Source organism: Gadus morhua, chromosome 6 (assembly GCF_902167405.1).
Source record: "Gadus morhua chromosome 6, gadMor3.0, whole genome shotgun sequence".
Lineage (NCBI taxonomy): Eukaryota > Metazoa > Chordata > Actinopteri > Gadiformes > Gadidae > Gadus > Gadus morhua.
Window position 1 is genome coordinate 5,865,281 of NC_044053.1, and position 17,872 is coordinate 5,883,152.

General features: G+C 41.2%; 2 protein-coding genes across 2 annotated transcripts; both read left to right on the top strand.

Annotated features, from left to right (window-relative positions):
• Positions 1 to 21: 21 nt before the first annotated feature.
• Positions 22 to 5,786, top strand: LOC115545424 (sialic acid-binding Ig-like lectin 14). The gene is made up of 8 exons (XM_030358591.1): positions 22 to 1,428; positions 2,012 to 2,341; positions 2,461 to 2,754; positions 3,025 to 3,282; positions 3,661 to 3,963; positions 4,144 to 4,216; positions 4,954 to 5,035; positions 5,118 to 5,786. The coding sequence occupies exons 1-8, from the start codon at positions 1,383 to 1,385 to the stop codon at positions 5,337 to 5,339; spliced, it is 1,608 nt and encodes a 535-aa protein (XP_030214451.1). The 5' UTR covers positions 22 to 1,382; the 3' UTR covers positions 5,340 to 5,786.
• Positions 5,787 to 10,618: 4,832 nt separating this feature from the next.
• Positions 10,619 to 17,470, top strand: LOC115545427 (sialic acid-binding Ig-like lectin 5). The gene is made up of 8 exons (XM_030358597.1): positions 10,619 to 10,684; positions 11,138 to 11,197; positions 12,207 to 12,500; positions 12,763 to 13,026; positions 13,405 to 13,707; positions 16,175 to 16,247; positions 16,491 to 16,572; positions 17,204 to 17,470. Exons 2-8 carry the CDS (start codon positions 11,152 to 11,154, stop codon positions 17,438 to 17,440), a joined length of 1,299 nt encoding a protein of 432 aa, XP_030214457.1. The 5' UTR covers positions 10,619 to 10,684; positions 11,138 to 11,151; the 3' UTR covers positions 17,441 to 17,470.
• The last annotated feature ends 402 nt before the right edge of the window (positions 17,471 to 17,872 follow it).

Below are 17,872 nucleotides of genomic sequence, written 5' to 3' on the forward strand. Positions count from 1 at the left end.
CTTTGCTATAGGCAGTATTAACAGAGCAGTATCAACAGTATTAACAGAGCAGTATTAACAGTGATCAGTATCAACAGTATTAACAGTATTAACAGAGCAGTATTAACAGTACTAACAGTTGTGCCGACCCTGCGGCTCGAGGAGACTGGGGGCGGGTCCCCTGCTCATGTGTTGGAGGTCGTGGGAGGAGCCAGTGGCTCATTACGGAGAGGTGGAAGCACCTGTGTCATGTGATCTCAGAAGCTGCAATTTTGAATGGCGCAGTCTTCAAGCCCTCGACCCCAGTGCACTCGCTTTCCGTTGTGCAGGCTGCTCAACTTCCCGTTTTTTGTTCCATTACCCTGCTTTGTCGACTCTACACCACTACATAACATATATCCATCATCCACTTACTGTGTTACTGATGCTGCTGATCTACACATGTCATTACTTCAATTTAGTGGTCGTCCTTCATTCAATTATGTTAAGTTTACTCTTTCAATCATCACCCTCCAATAGTTTATTACGGCCTAGAGCCGGGTCTAAACACAGTATAAACAGAACAGTATCAACAGTATTAACAGAACAGTATCAACAGTGAGAAGAATTAACAGAGAACTGTATCAACGAGATTAAAAGAACAGTATCAACAGTGTTAACAGAGAAAGGTATCATCAGAGAACCGCATGAACGGTGCTAACATTATTAACAAAATGAATAGAAGACAGTATTACCAGTGAACAGTATTAATATTGGTTGATTATGGTTTTGTTGAACCTTTAATCTCTAACTATATATTCTTCCTGTATGTTGGCTCAGCTCTATGTTATGACTCTGCTCATGTACATTTTAATAAGTTCCTCATTCACTCACCTCACCAAGGCGTAGAGAGAAAGATGAGGTGAAGCTTTTACTCTTCGGGAACTTCATATCAAGTCCTTCACCTCTTTCATGTAAGTCAACTCTATGTCTGGTTGATAGAACAAAGGAACATAATTACTGTTTACATGGATTGATATATATTATTTTTAGTTTTATTCAAGCAATACCTGTTTTAGTTAATGTAAGGGTGTTATCTTTTGTTTTCCTGTTTATATCTCTGTCTAAACTTCTCAAGAGTTGAACATGTCCAAATGTTATCTTTAAAGGTAACACATCACATATGCATGGTTATTATCATTGTTCTTCTTTGAATATTGGTATTATATGATGGAAAATTAGTTTAATTAGTCTTGGTAAAAGTGGTAGATTTACTGGTATTTTGAAATAGACATTTCTATAGCATTTAACAATGTCTTACTATTATTAGTGTAGTACTGAATACCTTAAGGGTAGTACGATATTACGTGTAGTACAGAAGTTAATGAAATCTTTGTATTTCTCCTGATGAAGTTCTGGAGAACATGACTGGATCCTGGAGAGTATTTCTGCTCTGTAGTCTCCTGCAAGGTAAACATCTCAACCCTCCCTGTTGATACCTGAAGTGTAGCACTGAAGTTATCACTGTCTTTGTTTTTAACCTCTATATTACTCTCATAATACTAGTACCCTCTGTAGTACTCTTTTAATACCTGTAGTACCCTCTGTAGTACTCTCTTAATACTTGTAGTGCCCTCTGTAGTACTCTTTGAATACCTGTAGTACTCTTTTAATACCTGTAGTACCCTCTGTAGTCCTCTGTTAATTAATACCTGGAGCATTCACTGTTATCCTCTGTTAATACCTGTAGTAGTCTCTGTGATCCTCTGTCAATACCAGTAGTACTCTGCTAATACTTCTTAATTACTCAGTGTTTACTATAAAACTTAAGATTTTGAAGCTAATTTGAAGAATGCCATCCAAATCAAACATAATGATAATAAAAATAATAATAATAACTAATAACCTAGTAAATAATATTACTAACTAATAATAATTTATTGATTCAGATAAATGATCTTGTTTTGTAGCAAGTTCAATGTTGCATTCAAATGTTTTGTTACAGTTTGTGCATCGATTGAGCCTTTGGATTTGTCAACCTCTTGTTTTAAAGGTGCTGGGTGCAACGCTGCAGAATTTAAGGTCCTAGTGCCAGCAAGTGTGACGACACTCAGTGGATCCTGTGTTACCGTTCCTTGTAACTTCACCTTGAGGGACAAGTATGAAGACATGCTAAAACCTGGATGTGGAAAATCGTGGTATAAAATTAAGGATCAACCTATAAGTTCTACAACAATCAGGGGGAACCTTACAGCGTACAACTGTACTACAACATTCGATAACGTGCATGAAGACAATGTTCAATATTATTTAAGAATTCAATGTGATGGTAGTGATTTAAAATATAATTTTGATGAAAACCCAGTGACCATCAGGATCAAGGGTAAGTGCAATGTGTGTCCGTCTGAAACAAACATCTCTCACAAGTCCTATTGGTCTCACTTTGGTTCAAATTATGCTTGGGTCTTCATAGTAACCGCTCTAAATTGGTTTGGTACCCAGGGCTCCCTGATGCACCTCGTTTGACCCCCCCCAAAGAGCCGGTGGTGGAGGGGACTCCCGTGGAGCTGGGGTGCTCTGCCCCGTCCTACTGTGACACCCACCCCCCCACTGTGACGTGGACCCCCGCCCTGGGGGTCAGCACCCAGCTCCAGCAGAACGATACCGTGACCTCCACTCTGACCTTCAACGCCTCCCACCTCCACCATGGAAACAATGTCTCCTGCACTGCAGCCTACTACATACCATCTGGGAACAAAACTGTGACGTCTACAAGATACCAACTCAGTATCTTATGTGAGTCAAAGTACTACCTTTTCAATGAAGAGTACATTTTATTATTTGTTTACTTTTTTATATTAATCTTCTTCGTAAATATACCTTTTTTCCATGATCTTAGAAGACAAAGCAGTGGGTTGATAAACAACAACTTTGGATGCTTCTCCTGTTTTTAAATTCATTTACTTCATTTTATTGTATTCAGAACAGTTTTGTTAAATTCACAACATCTGACCAACATGACACCGGAGCTGAGGGCTAGGCTCTGATTGGTGGGTTCTCTCTCAGATGCCCCCAGGAACACCTCTGCTGTCGGCAGCCCGTGTCTTCCAGCCAGAGAGGGAGGCTGCCTCAACCTGACCTGCACCAGTCATGCTAACCCTGCTGTCAGCGAGGTCTCATGGTACCGAATATACGGAGAACACAAGATCGGGAGTGGGTCTTCTCTGTCCATCCAGCTGTGGAACGCCAATAACGTTTTCTTCTGTGAGGTCCGGAATGACTTTGGCACAGAAAAGTCTGATGTCTTCAAGATTGACATTCAAAGTAAGTTGATTCAAAACAGGAAACCACCCTGATCTTGGTGATGTACCTAAATGTTTCCTTGATCTAAGACCGAAGACAAAGCATTGTGTTGATCAATAAGTCCAAGTAAGATTGACTCATAACCATTGAGCAATTGTAAGGTTATTTTATTCAAACCTGAATACGTTTCTTATCTATTCATTTCAGTTTTTGCTCTGCTTTTCTGTTCACTCTGACTGCTTATTGTAAGCTCGACATTCAAAGTTAGATTGACTCAAAACCAGGAACAACCCTGAGTTTGGTGATGTAGTGATAACAATGTTTTTTGTTAAACAGGAAGAAAGATGACTTCTCCAAATTCTCTCTTCTTGTTGTCTTCCCCCTTCCCTGTATTCACAGCTCCTCCCAGGATCCTGCCCTCTTCAGGCTGCAGCAGAATTGCAGCCTGGGTGCGATGTTCCTGCTACAGCGTGGGCAGACCATCACCGTCTCTGGAGTGGAGGTTGGATGGGAAACTGGTGTTGGGTTCTGAAGACGTGTCTGTTAGCCAGGTCAACTTGGAGAACGCCACGTTGAGGAGCTCCCTCACAATGACGGCTCCTGCTGGTCTGACAGCCTTGACCTGCCACAGCTCCAACGCTGCCGGGAACACCAGCCTGGAGCTTCCTGTCCCCCACCTGGATACACAGCAATACCTGACAGGTCTGTCCTCAGGGAGATAATGCACAACCAATGCATATTTATCAATGTGCAACCAGCTGTGAGTCTGAAGAGCCTCGGGGTCTTTAAAAATGTATTGACCTGTCCAATCACAGACAATCACAAAACCATGAAAAAATCCTCCTGATAACACATTCTAAATCCTGATCTTTAATATTCCAGACGTGGTGCTGTGCATTGTCAAATCTGCTGTGATGTTCGTGGGCTTAGTTTGTGTGGTCGTCTGTATTATAAGGTAAGTCCACTTGAAGTTGTACACATTTACTGTGTTTAGAATTTCACAACTTTCTCTGTTGAATTCAGATAGATGTCATTTAGTAGCAGATGCCTACAAGCAGACTGAGGACATGGGGAACTGAACCCCAGGGGCGCAGTTGAGCGTTGACAGTGTAGAGTGCAATGACGGTTTCCAACTACCCCTCAAGTACAAGTTACGTACACTTATTATGCCCTGTTGTTCAATAAATCTGAAAACGATTAAGGCAAGATATATGCATCTCATTTGCAAAATATATTGAAATATTGTTTTTATCCAATGAGGGCTATTTAGAGAAAACTATGAAGAGATTCAGCAGGGTTAACAGTGCTGCCAGGTGCTCGTCATGTCGCGTAGCTTCAGTGCTGGAGCTTCTGCTCAATAAAGGATTATCACACATCAGTTGTGTGGGACAAATCAAATTATTTACAATAACCCATGGATTATTATCTACGTAGCAGCGAATCAGAAATAGACAGAGATTCAAATTGTTCTGTATTTAGCTCAGTCCACCCCATGCTTCATACACTGTCTAGTCTGTCCACCTGGTGCGCATTATTTTTCCGGTTGTATTCCGGTCAACGGGAGTGGGACAGCGCTCTCTCTATGATAGCTCTGCCAGAACCTTTCAACTGGTTACCAAACCCCCTGACCAATAGACCATCCCACCCCCTCTGATATACAGTTTGCTCTCCTGTGTATTCTTTTGATTTCAGAACTCGGAAAGTGGGTGAGGAGACGCGGTCCTTTAACGCTGCCACTGTGAAGCGAGCCCCCCCAGACGAGGAGGAGTCCCAGGTAACGTGGATACAAGCTCCACACTGACCTCTGGGATATTTGTGGAGCTCTGTTGTGTTTGAAGAACCATTCTGTGTCTCAGGTCGTCATCAGAAGTGAGGAGGACGTCTACGTTAACAGCGGGATGCAGATGAACCCGGTTGGGCCGAGAGAGGAGCCTGTTGGACCGAGAGAGGAGGCTGTTCTGAGAGCCGGTTCCCCAGTCTCAACGCACCGTGATGCAGCCTCCTTCCACCGGATAGGCCCTGCAGGCTCCCACACAGGACGACCGGTCTCTAGGGAGCTCACTGAAGATACTGAGTAAACAGTTTATGATGAGCAAGTACTTCCTTGAGGTAGATATTTTAAAAAGTTAGTATGTAGCTTTTTTTTAATAAGTTCATAACCATCTGTGTCAGTGGCAGCCTACCCCATACGCTGAATATGCAGTTGTGTTGACCAGCTATGCCAGTTCACAAAAGTTAATTAATTCTCTAATTCAAGATCCATTCGGAGGGGTTATGTTGCCCTCTGGTGGTGATTTGCATTCACAGCCCAGGTAGAGAAGGCTTGTAGTTGTCCAGAGTGAATTTTAACGCAATATATACTGTTTCATACATTGTGTGCAACATGACAGCAAATCTATTGCAATTAATAAATGTATTAAATGTAATTCCAGCCTTTTTGCCAAATAAACATTGGTCAAGTTTCTACAAGGTTTTATAGCAATGTCTAATGTTAATTAAATGTGTTGCCATCTCTTTTAAACAAATGCAGTCTTCTGTTTTTTTTTTAAAGTCACAGTTCTCAGCTCAAGGCAAGGTGAGGAGTGGCCCCAAAGAGGGTCTTGCCTAGGGCCAACACTGACCAGTACACCTGATATCCCACTAGTGTCCCTGGTAACATCTAGCGTCCTATAGGCAACAACTAGCTTACCTTGGGGCCCATGGTAACAACCAGTCTTCCTGGTCAGTATTAAACAAGAGCAGTGTTTAAAGTATCAAGAGAGAACAATATAAACAGTGTTATCAGATGACCGTATCAACGGTAAACCTTTCCAGAAGGGAACAGTATAAAGAGATAGCAATATTAAAAGTATTCGTATTGACAGAGTACATTATTAACAGTATTAAGAGCACACAGCAAAAATCACAGTGTATATTGTACTCTATGGGTGTACATTTAACACCCATTTCGGGGTATATATAGGTCCAAGAGTTCAGTGTTCACTGAACACTGTAAGAAGAGCAAAATATGTACTCCAAATTTAGAGTTACATTTGAACACTTTGAGAGTGCAAATGTACTCTATTAGTGGTACTTTCGGGCACTCATTCAGTGCTTCCTTACACCGGCAGTGTAAACCTAGAACCCCAGAGAGAAAAAATATGTACTCCAAGTCAGTGCTTTGTAGCACTTCGCAGAGCTGATTATTTAATACTTCTAGAGTGAGAATGTACTCTGACTGGTGTACAACCAACCCCTTTGAGGTGAATTATCAACACTTCATGAATGAATAGTCTACACATTAGATTCTTGAAAACATATTTTTATTGATGCTGCTGTTGTTGTTACAGTGCATACATATACTGTATAATATTGTTAACATTATAGTTAAACTTTAATTATTTTACATCAAGAACCATATTTAGTGGTACATTTATATGATGTAACCAACAACTTGAAAATAAATAAATAAATGTGTCCCTGTCAACCAATTAAAGCGGAATTCCGATGTAAAACGGATTTGGGGTATGTTTTGTATGATAACGAGTTGAAACGTTTGTTTTGGAGCACAAAAAACGCATATAGACGCTTTCTTCAGTTGGCTGTTTTTGGCCGATTATATCAAAACGCTATAAACTTGGAACAATGGGGGCAGTGGTTATGGTAAAAACTAAATCGCTATTTTAAACCATTTAAAAGGCTAGAAGTAGCCCGACACTTCTTTGGTAGTACAATAAGGGTATTAACATATAAAACGAGGCATTGAGAACTTTGTAAGTGTACAGATTGTTTATTAAAAAGTATATTTTATACACACAATACCATCAGTAGATCACCCGTCGACGCCATTTTGTTTTCAAGACTCGATAAGTAGATTGGCGAACACAGAGATTGTGACATCCATCAGCAACACACAAGCTCTGTGTTCACCAATCTACTTATCGAGTCTTAAAAACAATAATACACTCAGGGAGTCCATCATCCTAAAATGAACACTTAAATTACTCTACACCAGCATTATACTTAGAGACAACACCCAAGAGTGTTTCTGGTACACCCTAAAAAATGTACTTATGCCGCTTTTCCACTGCATGGTACCAGCTCGACTCGACTCGACTCGACTCAGCTCGCTTTTTTGGCGTTTCCACCGCGAAAACATGGTATCTGGTACCTGAAGTGGCTGCTTTTTTTAGTACCGCCTCGCTCTAGGTTCCAAGCGAGCTGAGCCGATGCTAAAAGGTGACGTCGGCAGACGGCCGGCCACTGATTGGCCAGAGAGTGTGACGAAGTCACGAGAGCGACATGGCAACCATGCTGGTAACAGCCATAGCAGCGCCGCAGCCAACATATTCCACTTCTTCAACATGCCAGCTAATAATACGAACACGAATACCATCGCATCGATGTCCTCCATTGTTGTTATGTGGGTTCTGTCCATGTGTGGGTTGCGTAGGTGTTGTTTGCGTCGCGTACAAAAAAAATACGTCACGGCCCTTCCGCGCAGCCGACCCCGCCCACGTCCAGGAGGTACTATTTGCGGTGGAAAACGACCCGTGCTGCTACCGTGTCGAGTCGAGTCGAGTCGAGTCGAGCTACATGTGCGGTGGAAAAGCGGCATAAGTGCCTATTCAACACCAAAGTGTATCAAATCTACTCTGGTCATGAATACTCTGGGATTTTAACACTTTGGCATTTGCTGTGCAGCATCAATAGTATGAACACTGAACACTTTACAGTAACAGAACAGTATTATCAGTATTCAATGGAAATCCTGATTTATTTATTTCACAACATTCATAGTACTGCAAAAGCAATGGATTTCATCAGTCTCAAGCACTACTGTGTAACCTAATTCGGCGATAGATTATAAAGATTGCCACCGCAAATGTGTTATGTAACACATTTAGGGCGGCAGTAGCTCAGGTGGTAGAGCGGACTGGCTGTCGCCTTGCATGGTTGACTCCGCCGTCGGTGTGCGAATGTGTGCGTGAATGGTGAATGTGAGGCAATATTGTAAAGTGCTTCGGGTGGCCAATGGCTAGAAAAAGCGCTATATAAATGCAGTCCATTTACATTCAACACATCTACTGAGCTACATCCTACATTGACCATGATAAGTCATCAGAGATTAAGGCCACTGTGGCAGTGTGTGTGTGTGTGTGATGGCTGGTTTAAGCAGCCTCAGCTGGCGGAGTCTGATTGGACTCTGGTGCTGGGTGAGGCTGCACACCTGTTGCACATTGAGTAATCAGTGAGCACAGGTTAGACCAGCCATCTGCACTCGGCAGCGGAGCACCCTTGCCGTGTTCATTATCACACTGGTGCCATAAACCATATTTTTAAAATCAACTCTGTGCATCCTTTCTCTAGAGGAGCCCAAAATAAGTCGCCTAGGTGGGGTGGGGCAGCGTCCTAGGTGGGGTGTAACAGGGACCTTTGCTACAGGCAGTATAAACAGAGCAGGATCAACAGAAGTAACAGAGCAGTATCAACAGTATTAACAGAGCAGTATTAACAGAACAGTATCAACAGTATTAACAGAGCAGTATTAACAGAGCAGTATTAACAGAGCAGTATTAACAGAGCAGTATCAACAGAGCAGTATTAACAGAGCAGTATTAACAGAGCAGTATCAACAGTATTAACAGAGCAGTATCAACAGTATTAGCAGAGCAGCATTAACAGTATTAACAGAGCAGTATCAACAGTACTAACAGAGCAGTATCAACAGTATTAGCAGAGCAGTATCAACATTATTAGCAGAGCAGCATTAACAGTATTAACAGAGCAGCATCAACAGTACTAACAGTATTAACAGAGCAGTATTAACAGTATTAGCAGAGCAGTACTAACAGAGCAGTATTAACTGAGCAGTATTAACAGTATTAACAGAGCAGTATTAACAGTTTTAACAGTATTAACAGAGCAGCATTAACAGTATTAACAGAGCAGTATTAACAGTATCAACAGTATTAACAGAGCAGCATTAACAGTATTAACAGAGCAGTATTAACAGAGCAGTATTAACAGTATTAACAGAGCAGCATTAACAGAGCAGTATTAACAGAGCAGCATTAACAGTATTAACAGAGCAGTATTAACAGAGCAGTATTAACAGTACTAACAGAGCAGTATTAACAGAGCAGTTTTAACAGTACTAACAGTATTAACAGAGCAGTATTAACTGTATTAACAGAGCAGTATTAACAGAGCAGTATTAACAGTATTAACAGAGCAGTATTAACAGAGCAGTATTAACAGTACTAACAGAGCAGTATTAACAGTACTAACAGAGCAGTATTAACAGAGCAGTATTAACAGTACTAACAGAGCAGTATTAACAGTATTCACAGAGCAGTATTAACAGTATTAACAGAGCAGTATTAACAGTACTAACAGAGCAGTATTAACAGTATTAACAGAGCAGTATTAACAGTTTTAACAAAGCAGTATTAACAGAGCAGTAACAGAGCAGTATTAACAGCACTAACAGAGCAGTATCAACAGTACTAACATAGCAGTATTAACAGAGCAGTATTAACAGTATTAACAGTATTAACAGAGCAGTATCAACAGTATTAACAGAGCAGTATTAACAGTACTAACAGTTGTGCCGACCCTGCGGCTCGAGGAGACTGGGGGCGGGTCCCCTGCTCATGTGTTGGAGGTCGTGGGAGGAGCCAGTGGCTCATTACGGAGAGGTGGAAGCACCTGTGTCATGTGATCTCAGAAGCTGCCATTTTGAATGACGCAGTCTTCAAGCCCTCGACCCCAGTGCACTCGCTTTCCGTTGTGCAGGCTGCTCAACTTCCCGTTTTCTGTTCCATTACCCTGCTTTATCGACTCACCACCACTACATAACATATATCCATCATCCACTTACTGTGTTACTGATGCTGCTGATCTACACATGTCATTACTTCAATTTAGTGGTCGTCCTTCATTCAATTATGTTAAGTTTACTCTTTCAATCATCACCCTCTCCAATAGTTTGTTACGGCCTAGAGCCGGGTCTAAACACAGTATTAACAGAACTGTATCAACAGTATTAACAGAACAGTATCAACAGTTTCAACAGTGAGAAGAATTAACAGAGAACTGTATCAACGAGATTAACAGAGAACAGTATCAACAGTGTTAACAGAGGAAAGTATCATCAGAGAACCGCATGAACGGTGTTAACATTATTAACAAAATGAATACAAGTCAGTATCAACAGTCTTACCAGTGAACAGTATTAATATTGGTTGATTATGGTTTTGGTGAACCTTTAATCTCTAACTATATATTCTTCCTGTATGTTGGCTCAGCTCTATGTTATGACTCTGCTCATGTACATTTTAATAAGTTCCTCATTCACTCACCTCACCAAGGCGGGGAGAGAAAGATGAAGTAAAGCTTTTACTCTTCGGGAACTTCATATCAAGTCCTTCACCTCTATCACGTAAGTCAACTCTATGTCTGGTTGATAGAACAAAGGAACATAATTACTGTTTACATGGATTGATATATATATATATTTTTTGATATATATTAGTTTTATTCAAGCAATACCTGTTTTAGTTAATGTAAGGGTGTTTTCTTTTGTTTTCCTGTTTATATCACTGTCTAAACTTCTCAAGAGTTGAACATGTCCAAATGTTATCTTTAAAGGTAACACATCACATATGCAGGGTTATTATCATTGTTCTTCTTTGAATATTGGTATTATATGATGGAAAATTAGTTTAATTAGTCTTGGTAAAAGTGGTAGATTTACTGGTATTTTGAAATAGACATTTCTATAGCATTTAACAATGTCTTACTATTATTAGTGTAGTACTGAATACCTTAAGGGTAGTACGATATTAAGTGTAGTACAAAAGTTAATGAAATCTTTGTATTTCTCCTGATGAAGTTCTGGAGGAGAACATGACTGGATCCTGGAGAGTATTTCTGCTCTGTAGTCTCCTGCAAGGTAAACATCTCAACCCTCCCTGTTGATACCTGAAGTGGGTCCTATCTTAATACCTGTAGCACTGAAGTTATCACTGTCTTTGTTTTTAACCTCTATATTACTCTCATAATACTAGTACCCTCTGTAGTACTCTTTTAATACCTGTAGTACCCTCTGTAGTACTCTCTTAATACTTGTAGTGCCCTCTGTAGTACTCTTTGAATACCTATAGTACTCTCTTAATACCTGTAGTACCCTCTGTAGTCCTCTGTTAATTAATACCGGGTGCATTCACTGTTATCCTCTGTTAATACCTGTAGTAGTCTCTGTGATCCTCTGTCAATGCCAGTAGTACTCTGCTAATACTTCTTAATTTCTCAGTGTTTACTATAAAACGTAAGATTTTGAAACTAATTTGAAGAATAACTAATAACCTAGTAAATAATATTACTAACTAATAATAATTTATTGATTCAGATAAATTATCTTGTTTTGTAGCAAGTTCAATTTTGCATCCAAATGTTTTGTCACAGTTTGTGCATCGATTGAGCCTTTGGATTTGTCAACCTCTTGTTTTAAAGGTGCTGGGTGCAACGCTGCAGAATTTAAGGTCCTGAGCCCAGCAAGTGTGACGACACTCAATGGATCCTGTGTTACCGTTCCTTGTTCCTTCACCTTGGAGGACAAGTATAAAAGCATGCTTAAGCCTGGATGCAAAAAATATTGGTTTAAAATTAAGGATCAACCAATAAGTTCTACAACATTCAGGGGGAACCTTACAGCGTACAACTGTACTACAACATTCGATAACGTGCATGAAGACAATGTTCAATATTATTTAAGAATTCAATGTGATGGAAGTGATTTAAAATATAATTTTGTTGAAAACCCAGTGACCATCAGGATCAAGGGTAAGTGCAATGTGTGTCCGTCTGAAACAAACATCTCTCACAAGTCCTATTGGTCTCACTGTGGTTCAGATTATGCTTGGGTCTCCATAGTAACCGCTCTAAATTGGTTTGGTACCCAGGGCTCCCTGATGCACCTCGTTTGACCACCCCCAAGGAGCCGGTGGTGGAGGGGACTCCTGTGGAGCTGGGGTGCTCTGCCCCGTCCTACTGTGACACCCACCCCCCCACTGTGACGTGGACCCCCGCCCTGGGGCTCAGCACCCAGCTCCAGCAGAACGATACCGTGACCTCCACTCTGACCTTCAACGCCTCCCACCTCCACCATGGAAACAATGTCTCCTGCACTGCGGCCTACTACATACCATCTGGGAACAAAACTGTGACGTCTACGAGATACCAACTCAGTATCTCATGTGAGTCAATGTACTACCTTCTCAATGAAGAGTACATTTTATTATTTGTTTACTTTTTTATATTAATCTTCTTCGTAAATATACCTTTCTTTCCTTGATCTTAGAAGACAAAGCAGTGGGTTGACAACAACTTTTGATGCTTCTCGTGTTTTTCAATTCATTTACTTTATTTTATTGTATTCAGAACAGTTTTGCTAAATTCACAACATCTGATCAACATGACACCGGAGCTGAGGGCTCTGATTGGTGGGTTCTCTCTCAGATGCCCCCAGGAACACCTCTGCTGTCGGCAGCCCGTGTCTTCCAGCCAGAGAGGGAGGCTGCCTCAACCTGACCTGCACCAGTCATGCTAACCCTGCTGTCAGCGCGGTCTCATGGTACCGAATACACGGAGAACACATCCTTAAGATCGGGAGTGGATCTTCTCTGTCCATCCAGCTGGGGACCGCCAATAACGTTTTCTTCTGTGAGGTCCGGAATGACTTTGGCACAGAAAAGTCTAATGTCTACAAGATCGACATTCTAAGTAAGTTGATTCAAAACAGGAAGCCACCCTGAGCTTGACGATGTATCTAAAGGTTTCCTCGATCTAAGACAGAAGACAAAGCATTTTGTTGATCATTAAGTCAAAGTATGATTGACTCAAAACCATTGAGCAATTGTAAGGTTATTTTATTCAAACCTGAATACGTTTCTTATCTATTCATTTCAGTTTTTGCTCTGCTTTTCTGTTCAATCTGACTGCTTATTGTAAGGTCGACATTCAAAGTTAGATTGACTCAAAACCAGGAACAACCCTGAGTTTGATGATGTAGTGATAACAATGGTTTTTGTTAAACCGGAAGTAAGATGACTTCTCCAAATTCTCTCTCCTCATTGTCCTCCCTCTTCCCTGTATTCACAGCTCCTCCCAGGATCCTGCCCTCTTCAGGCTGCAGCAGAATTGCAGCCTGGGTGCGATGTTCCTGCTACAGCGTGGGCAGACCATCACCGTCTCTGGAGTGGCGGTTGGATGGGAAACTGGTGTTGGGTTCTGAAGACGTGTCTGTTAGCCAGGTCAACCTGGAGAACGCCACGTTGAGGAGCTCCCTCACAATGAGGGCCCCTGCTGGTCTGACAGCCTTGACCTGCCACAGCTCCAACGCTGCGGGGAACACCAGCCAGGAGCTTCCTGTCCCCCACCTGGATACACAGCCAACCCTGACAGGTCTGACCTCAGGGAGATAAAGGGACCCTATTGCATCACCAGCTGTGAGGCTAATCAGTCATTTCAAGGTCTTTAAAAATAGAGTCACTTCTGGACACTCCCATCACAAATAGGAGTGATGTAGTGTACAGATGATGTATGATAATAATTATAATAATTATGTTTATTTATATAGCACTTTTCAAAGTTACAAAGTAATTTACATGGTCATACAAACAAGAAAAAATACTAAAAGTAGGATTGATAAAGTAATAATGACAAGCAAGATGAATTAGGAGATATTTGAAAGAAGAAACAAAGCTCAAGTTTGTAGACGCTGTAATGAGAGGGACAGTAATACAACGAGTTAAAGTAGTCTAAGCAAGAAGAGATGAGAGCGTTGATAACAGTGTCTAGATTCTAACGGGATAAAAACAATCTAATTTTATAATTAATAATTAATAATAATAATAATAATTCATTATATTTATGTAGCGCTTTTCAATGACCCAAAGACGCTTACAGAAGGGGGGGACCTAACTCACCACCACCAGTGTGTAGCACCCACTTGGGTGATGCACGGCAGCCAATCTGCGCCAGAACGCTCACCACACACCAGCTTGAGGTGGAGAGTGAGGGAATTGATGAGTCAGCCAATTGTACAGGAGGATTATTAGGGGGCCAGATCGAATGAGCCTGGTTGGGCCAGGACACCGGGGAAACCCCTACTCTTTACGATAAGTGTCCTTGGATCTTTAATGACCTCAGTGAGTCAGGACCTCGGTTTTACGTCTCCTCCGAATAGATAATACGACACTGCAGAAACCCAATTCAAAGACTGATATTATCTTGTGGTTAAAGTTAGAAAAGATGACACCAACATTTCTGCAATGGGGTATGATGCAACAGGATACCGTGAGGAGAAGTGCTCTCTGGCCTGCCCCTATGGTAATGGCTTCCAATTGATCTGAGTTTAGCGGAAGAAAGTTTTAAATATACAACAACTTAAAACATTCTGTGTTGTACTTTGACCAGTTGTGTTTGCGTTTTATTGTAGTCAAACAAGAAATTGGGCTAGCAGTAGGGATGAGTCGGTCGCGACCGATTCGTTACAACGAACGAATCCCGAACGTGAACGACAAGAACTGGTTCCCCAAAACAAGAAGAACTGGTTCTTTGATTCTTTTTTTTAAACATAAACCAAAAATATGGTCACGTAAATAAAATATACAAACAAACAGAGCTTCGTCTCTCCGCGACTTATATTGATTGAGTCTACAACGTTCTCAAAGATTCAGCCAATGAGAGGTAGCAATGGTGTTGCAATGGCACCTGGGTAAACAAATGACAAGGCGGTATTATGTCCATGGGCGGTACCGTCGAATATGCGCGCTTTCTCTGTCTGACGCATCTTGGGTCATACCATTCGACGTGGGGCCACTCATATCCCCCCTACATTTTTGACCTCCATCTGTTTATTGGATAAACGCATTTCCCAATCCCAGGAGTCTTTGCTCCATTCTACGTCAATTTAAGAACAAACAAAGAAATTAAACTGCAGTTCGTATTTATTTATGACAGTGAAAGTTCTGTAATGCCTGAACAATGAAGAATTAAATGTAAAATAAAATAAAATCATAAATGTAAAACCATGAATGAAATATAGAGAGTAAGCAAGTGGTATAAATATTGGTGGGACGTTTGTTTTTACTATATAGTATGTCTTCTCGATTTTCACGGGGGTTAGAGCCTAGAAGCGGCTTAAATTATGCTCACGGCCGTCTCGCAGGGGGGCGGGCAGACACCATATGACGTAATCTGACGTAACGAACTAATCAAATATACGAATCGTTATAGTGAACTGAACTGAAAGAACTAGTTCCCGGAAAATAATCATTTTGCCCATCCCTAGCTGGCAGTAGTCTGCATATGAATAGAAACTGATGTTCTGATGAAGGATTTGACCTAGCGGTAAAATATATATGGAAAATATAAAAGGGCCAAGGACTGAGCCTTGAGGCATTCCATAATTAATGGAAGGTGGAGGATTTAAAGTAACCAATGGCCACGCAAAAGATAATAGATAATAGAAATAATAGAAAGGATAACATAAGGATAAAATAGAAAACAAATCTGAGGCTGCACCTGATAAGCCAACCCAATGCCTAAGACGTTCAGTAAAATCACATGGTATACTGTTTCAAAAGCAGCAGTAAGATATAAAAGCAAAAAAACACATGTTAGGCCGTGTAAGAAAAAATTGAGGGAGTGACTTGTGCATCATAGATCATGGTTCATGAAAATTAGGTAATAAACTAAATATAGGACGTGTAGATCAACTCCCAGGTCATCTCCCTGATGGAGTGCACCAATTCGTAGGTTGGTATTTGTTTTTTAATGGCTTTTGATGACTAATAAGCATAAGGGATTCTTAAAATGCAGTGATTGGTCAAATCACAAATTCCTGATGCCACCTTTTCACACTCAGACCAACTGCCCTGGATAGCTGCTACTGCAGTGCTAGCCGCGTGTCTGCTGTTTGCAACAGTGTGTGCCTTAAGGTACGTGGACTGCTAGTCATTGTTCGTACGAGTGTCCATTTCTTCACTGATTTCTTCACTGATTATTTAATTATTCTCATTATTGAATATCTAGTTTACAGTCACACCGAGTTCATCATCTGAATTGAAACCACTTTCCCTGTCTGGCAGTGGGATCAATTCAGCTAATCACGATGTCAATCAAAATGGTCAGCTTCTTCTTTTCCATCCTCTTCTTCTTCTTCCCAACTGTTAACATTCCAGAGCTTGGAAGATGGCCAACCAAACAAGACTTGGCAGTGATGCTCTAATCAACAAAGCTCCACCCAACCAAGGGAACTCCCAGGTAACCCTCCCCTAATTTATACCCAGGATACCCTATCTGAAAACAATCTGTAGCCGGCTGACCCTAACGCTATCTTTACCAAGGTAACCCTAACCTTATCTGTAAACAGGTTACCCTAACCCTATGGTTACCAAGGTAACCCTAACCTTATCTGTAAATGGGTTACCCTAACCCTATGTTTACCAAGGTAACCCTAACCTTATCTGTAAACAGGCTACCCTAAACCGACCCTATGTTTATCCACGTAACCCTAACCCTATCTCTGTCCCAAGGCCACCCTAAACTTAACCGTTTTTAACCCAGGAAACCAGGGTGTGAGTTACATGTGAGCCAGTAGGAGTTGAGCTCCCATAAGTCTGAGCTCCCATGAAATAAGTAAAATGTGTAAAAATGTGTGTGTGTGTGTGTGTGTGTGTGTGTGTGTGTGTGTGTGTGTGTGTGTGTGTGTGTGTGTGTGTGTGTGTGTGTGTGTGTGTGTGTGTGTGTGTGTGTGTGTGTGTGTGTGTGTGAGAGAGAGAGAGAGAGAGAGAGAGTGAGAGAGAGAGAGAAAATGTGAGATCCCTGAGGTTCTGGTGACATCCCAATCAGTAAATCCATATATATATATGATATATATATATATCTCACTCAGGTGTTCTTCAAAAGTGGGGAGGACATCTATGCTAACATTGATACACTGATGAACACAGTCGGACCGAGAGAGGAGCCTGTTGGAGCAGCAGGTTCCTCAGCCTTGACCAAACATGATTCAGAGGAAGCAGCAGACCCAGCAGCAGACAGGCAGGTGGCGGACTGTGATGTCCTGTACACAACAGTGAACTGGAAGGATAAAAAAAATAAAATAAAGGAGATCGGGCTAGAGGGATGAGTTAAGGGCTACATCGATGGGTAAAGGCTAGAGGGATGAGTTAAGGGCTACACTGATGGGTAAAGGCTAGATGGATGAGTTAAGGGCTACATCGATGGGTAAAGGCTAGAGGGATGAGTTAAGGGCTACATTGATGGGTAAAGGCTAGAGGGATGAGTTAAGGGCTACAGGGATGAGTTAATGCTAGAGGGATGGGCAAACAACTGAGTAAGGGGCTAGACCAGATGTCCAGTAAACCAGAGGTTAAAAATCCCACAGGTTGTGAATATGTTTTAATTTTATTTTATATGATAAGAAATATTATCGTTATTATATAGTTGGTTTTACTTTTAAAATATGATTATCATTGACAAACCAGTCATTAGTCATACTGTGTATTTCTGATATTTTGTTTACTACTTGTATACCGTATTTGTATTGAATAATACCAAA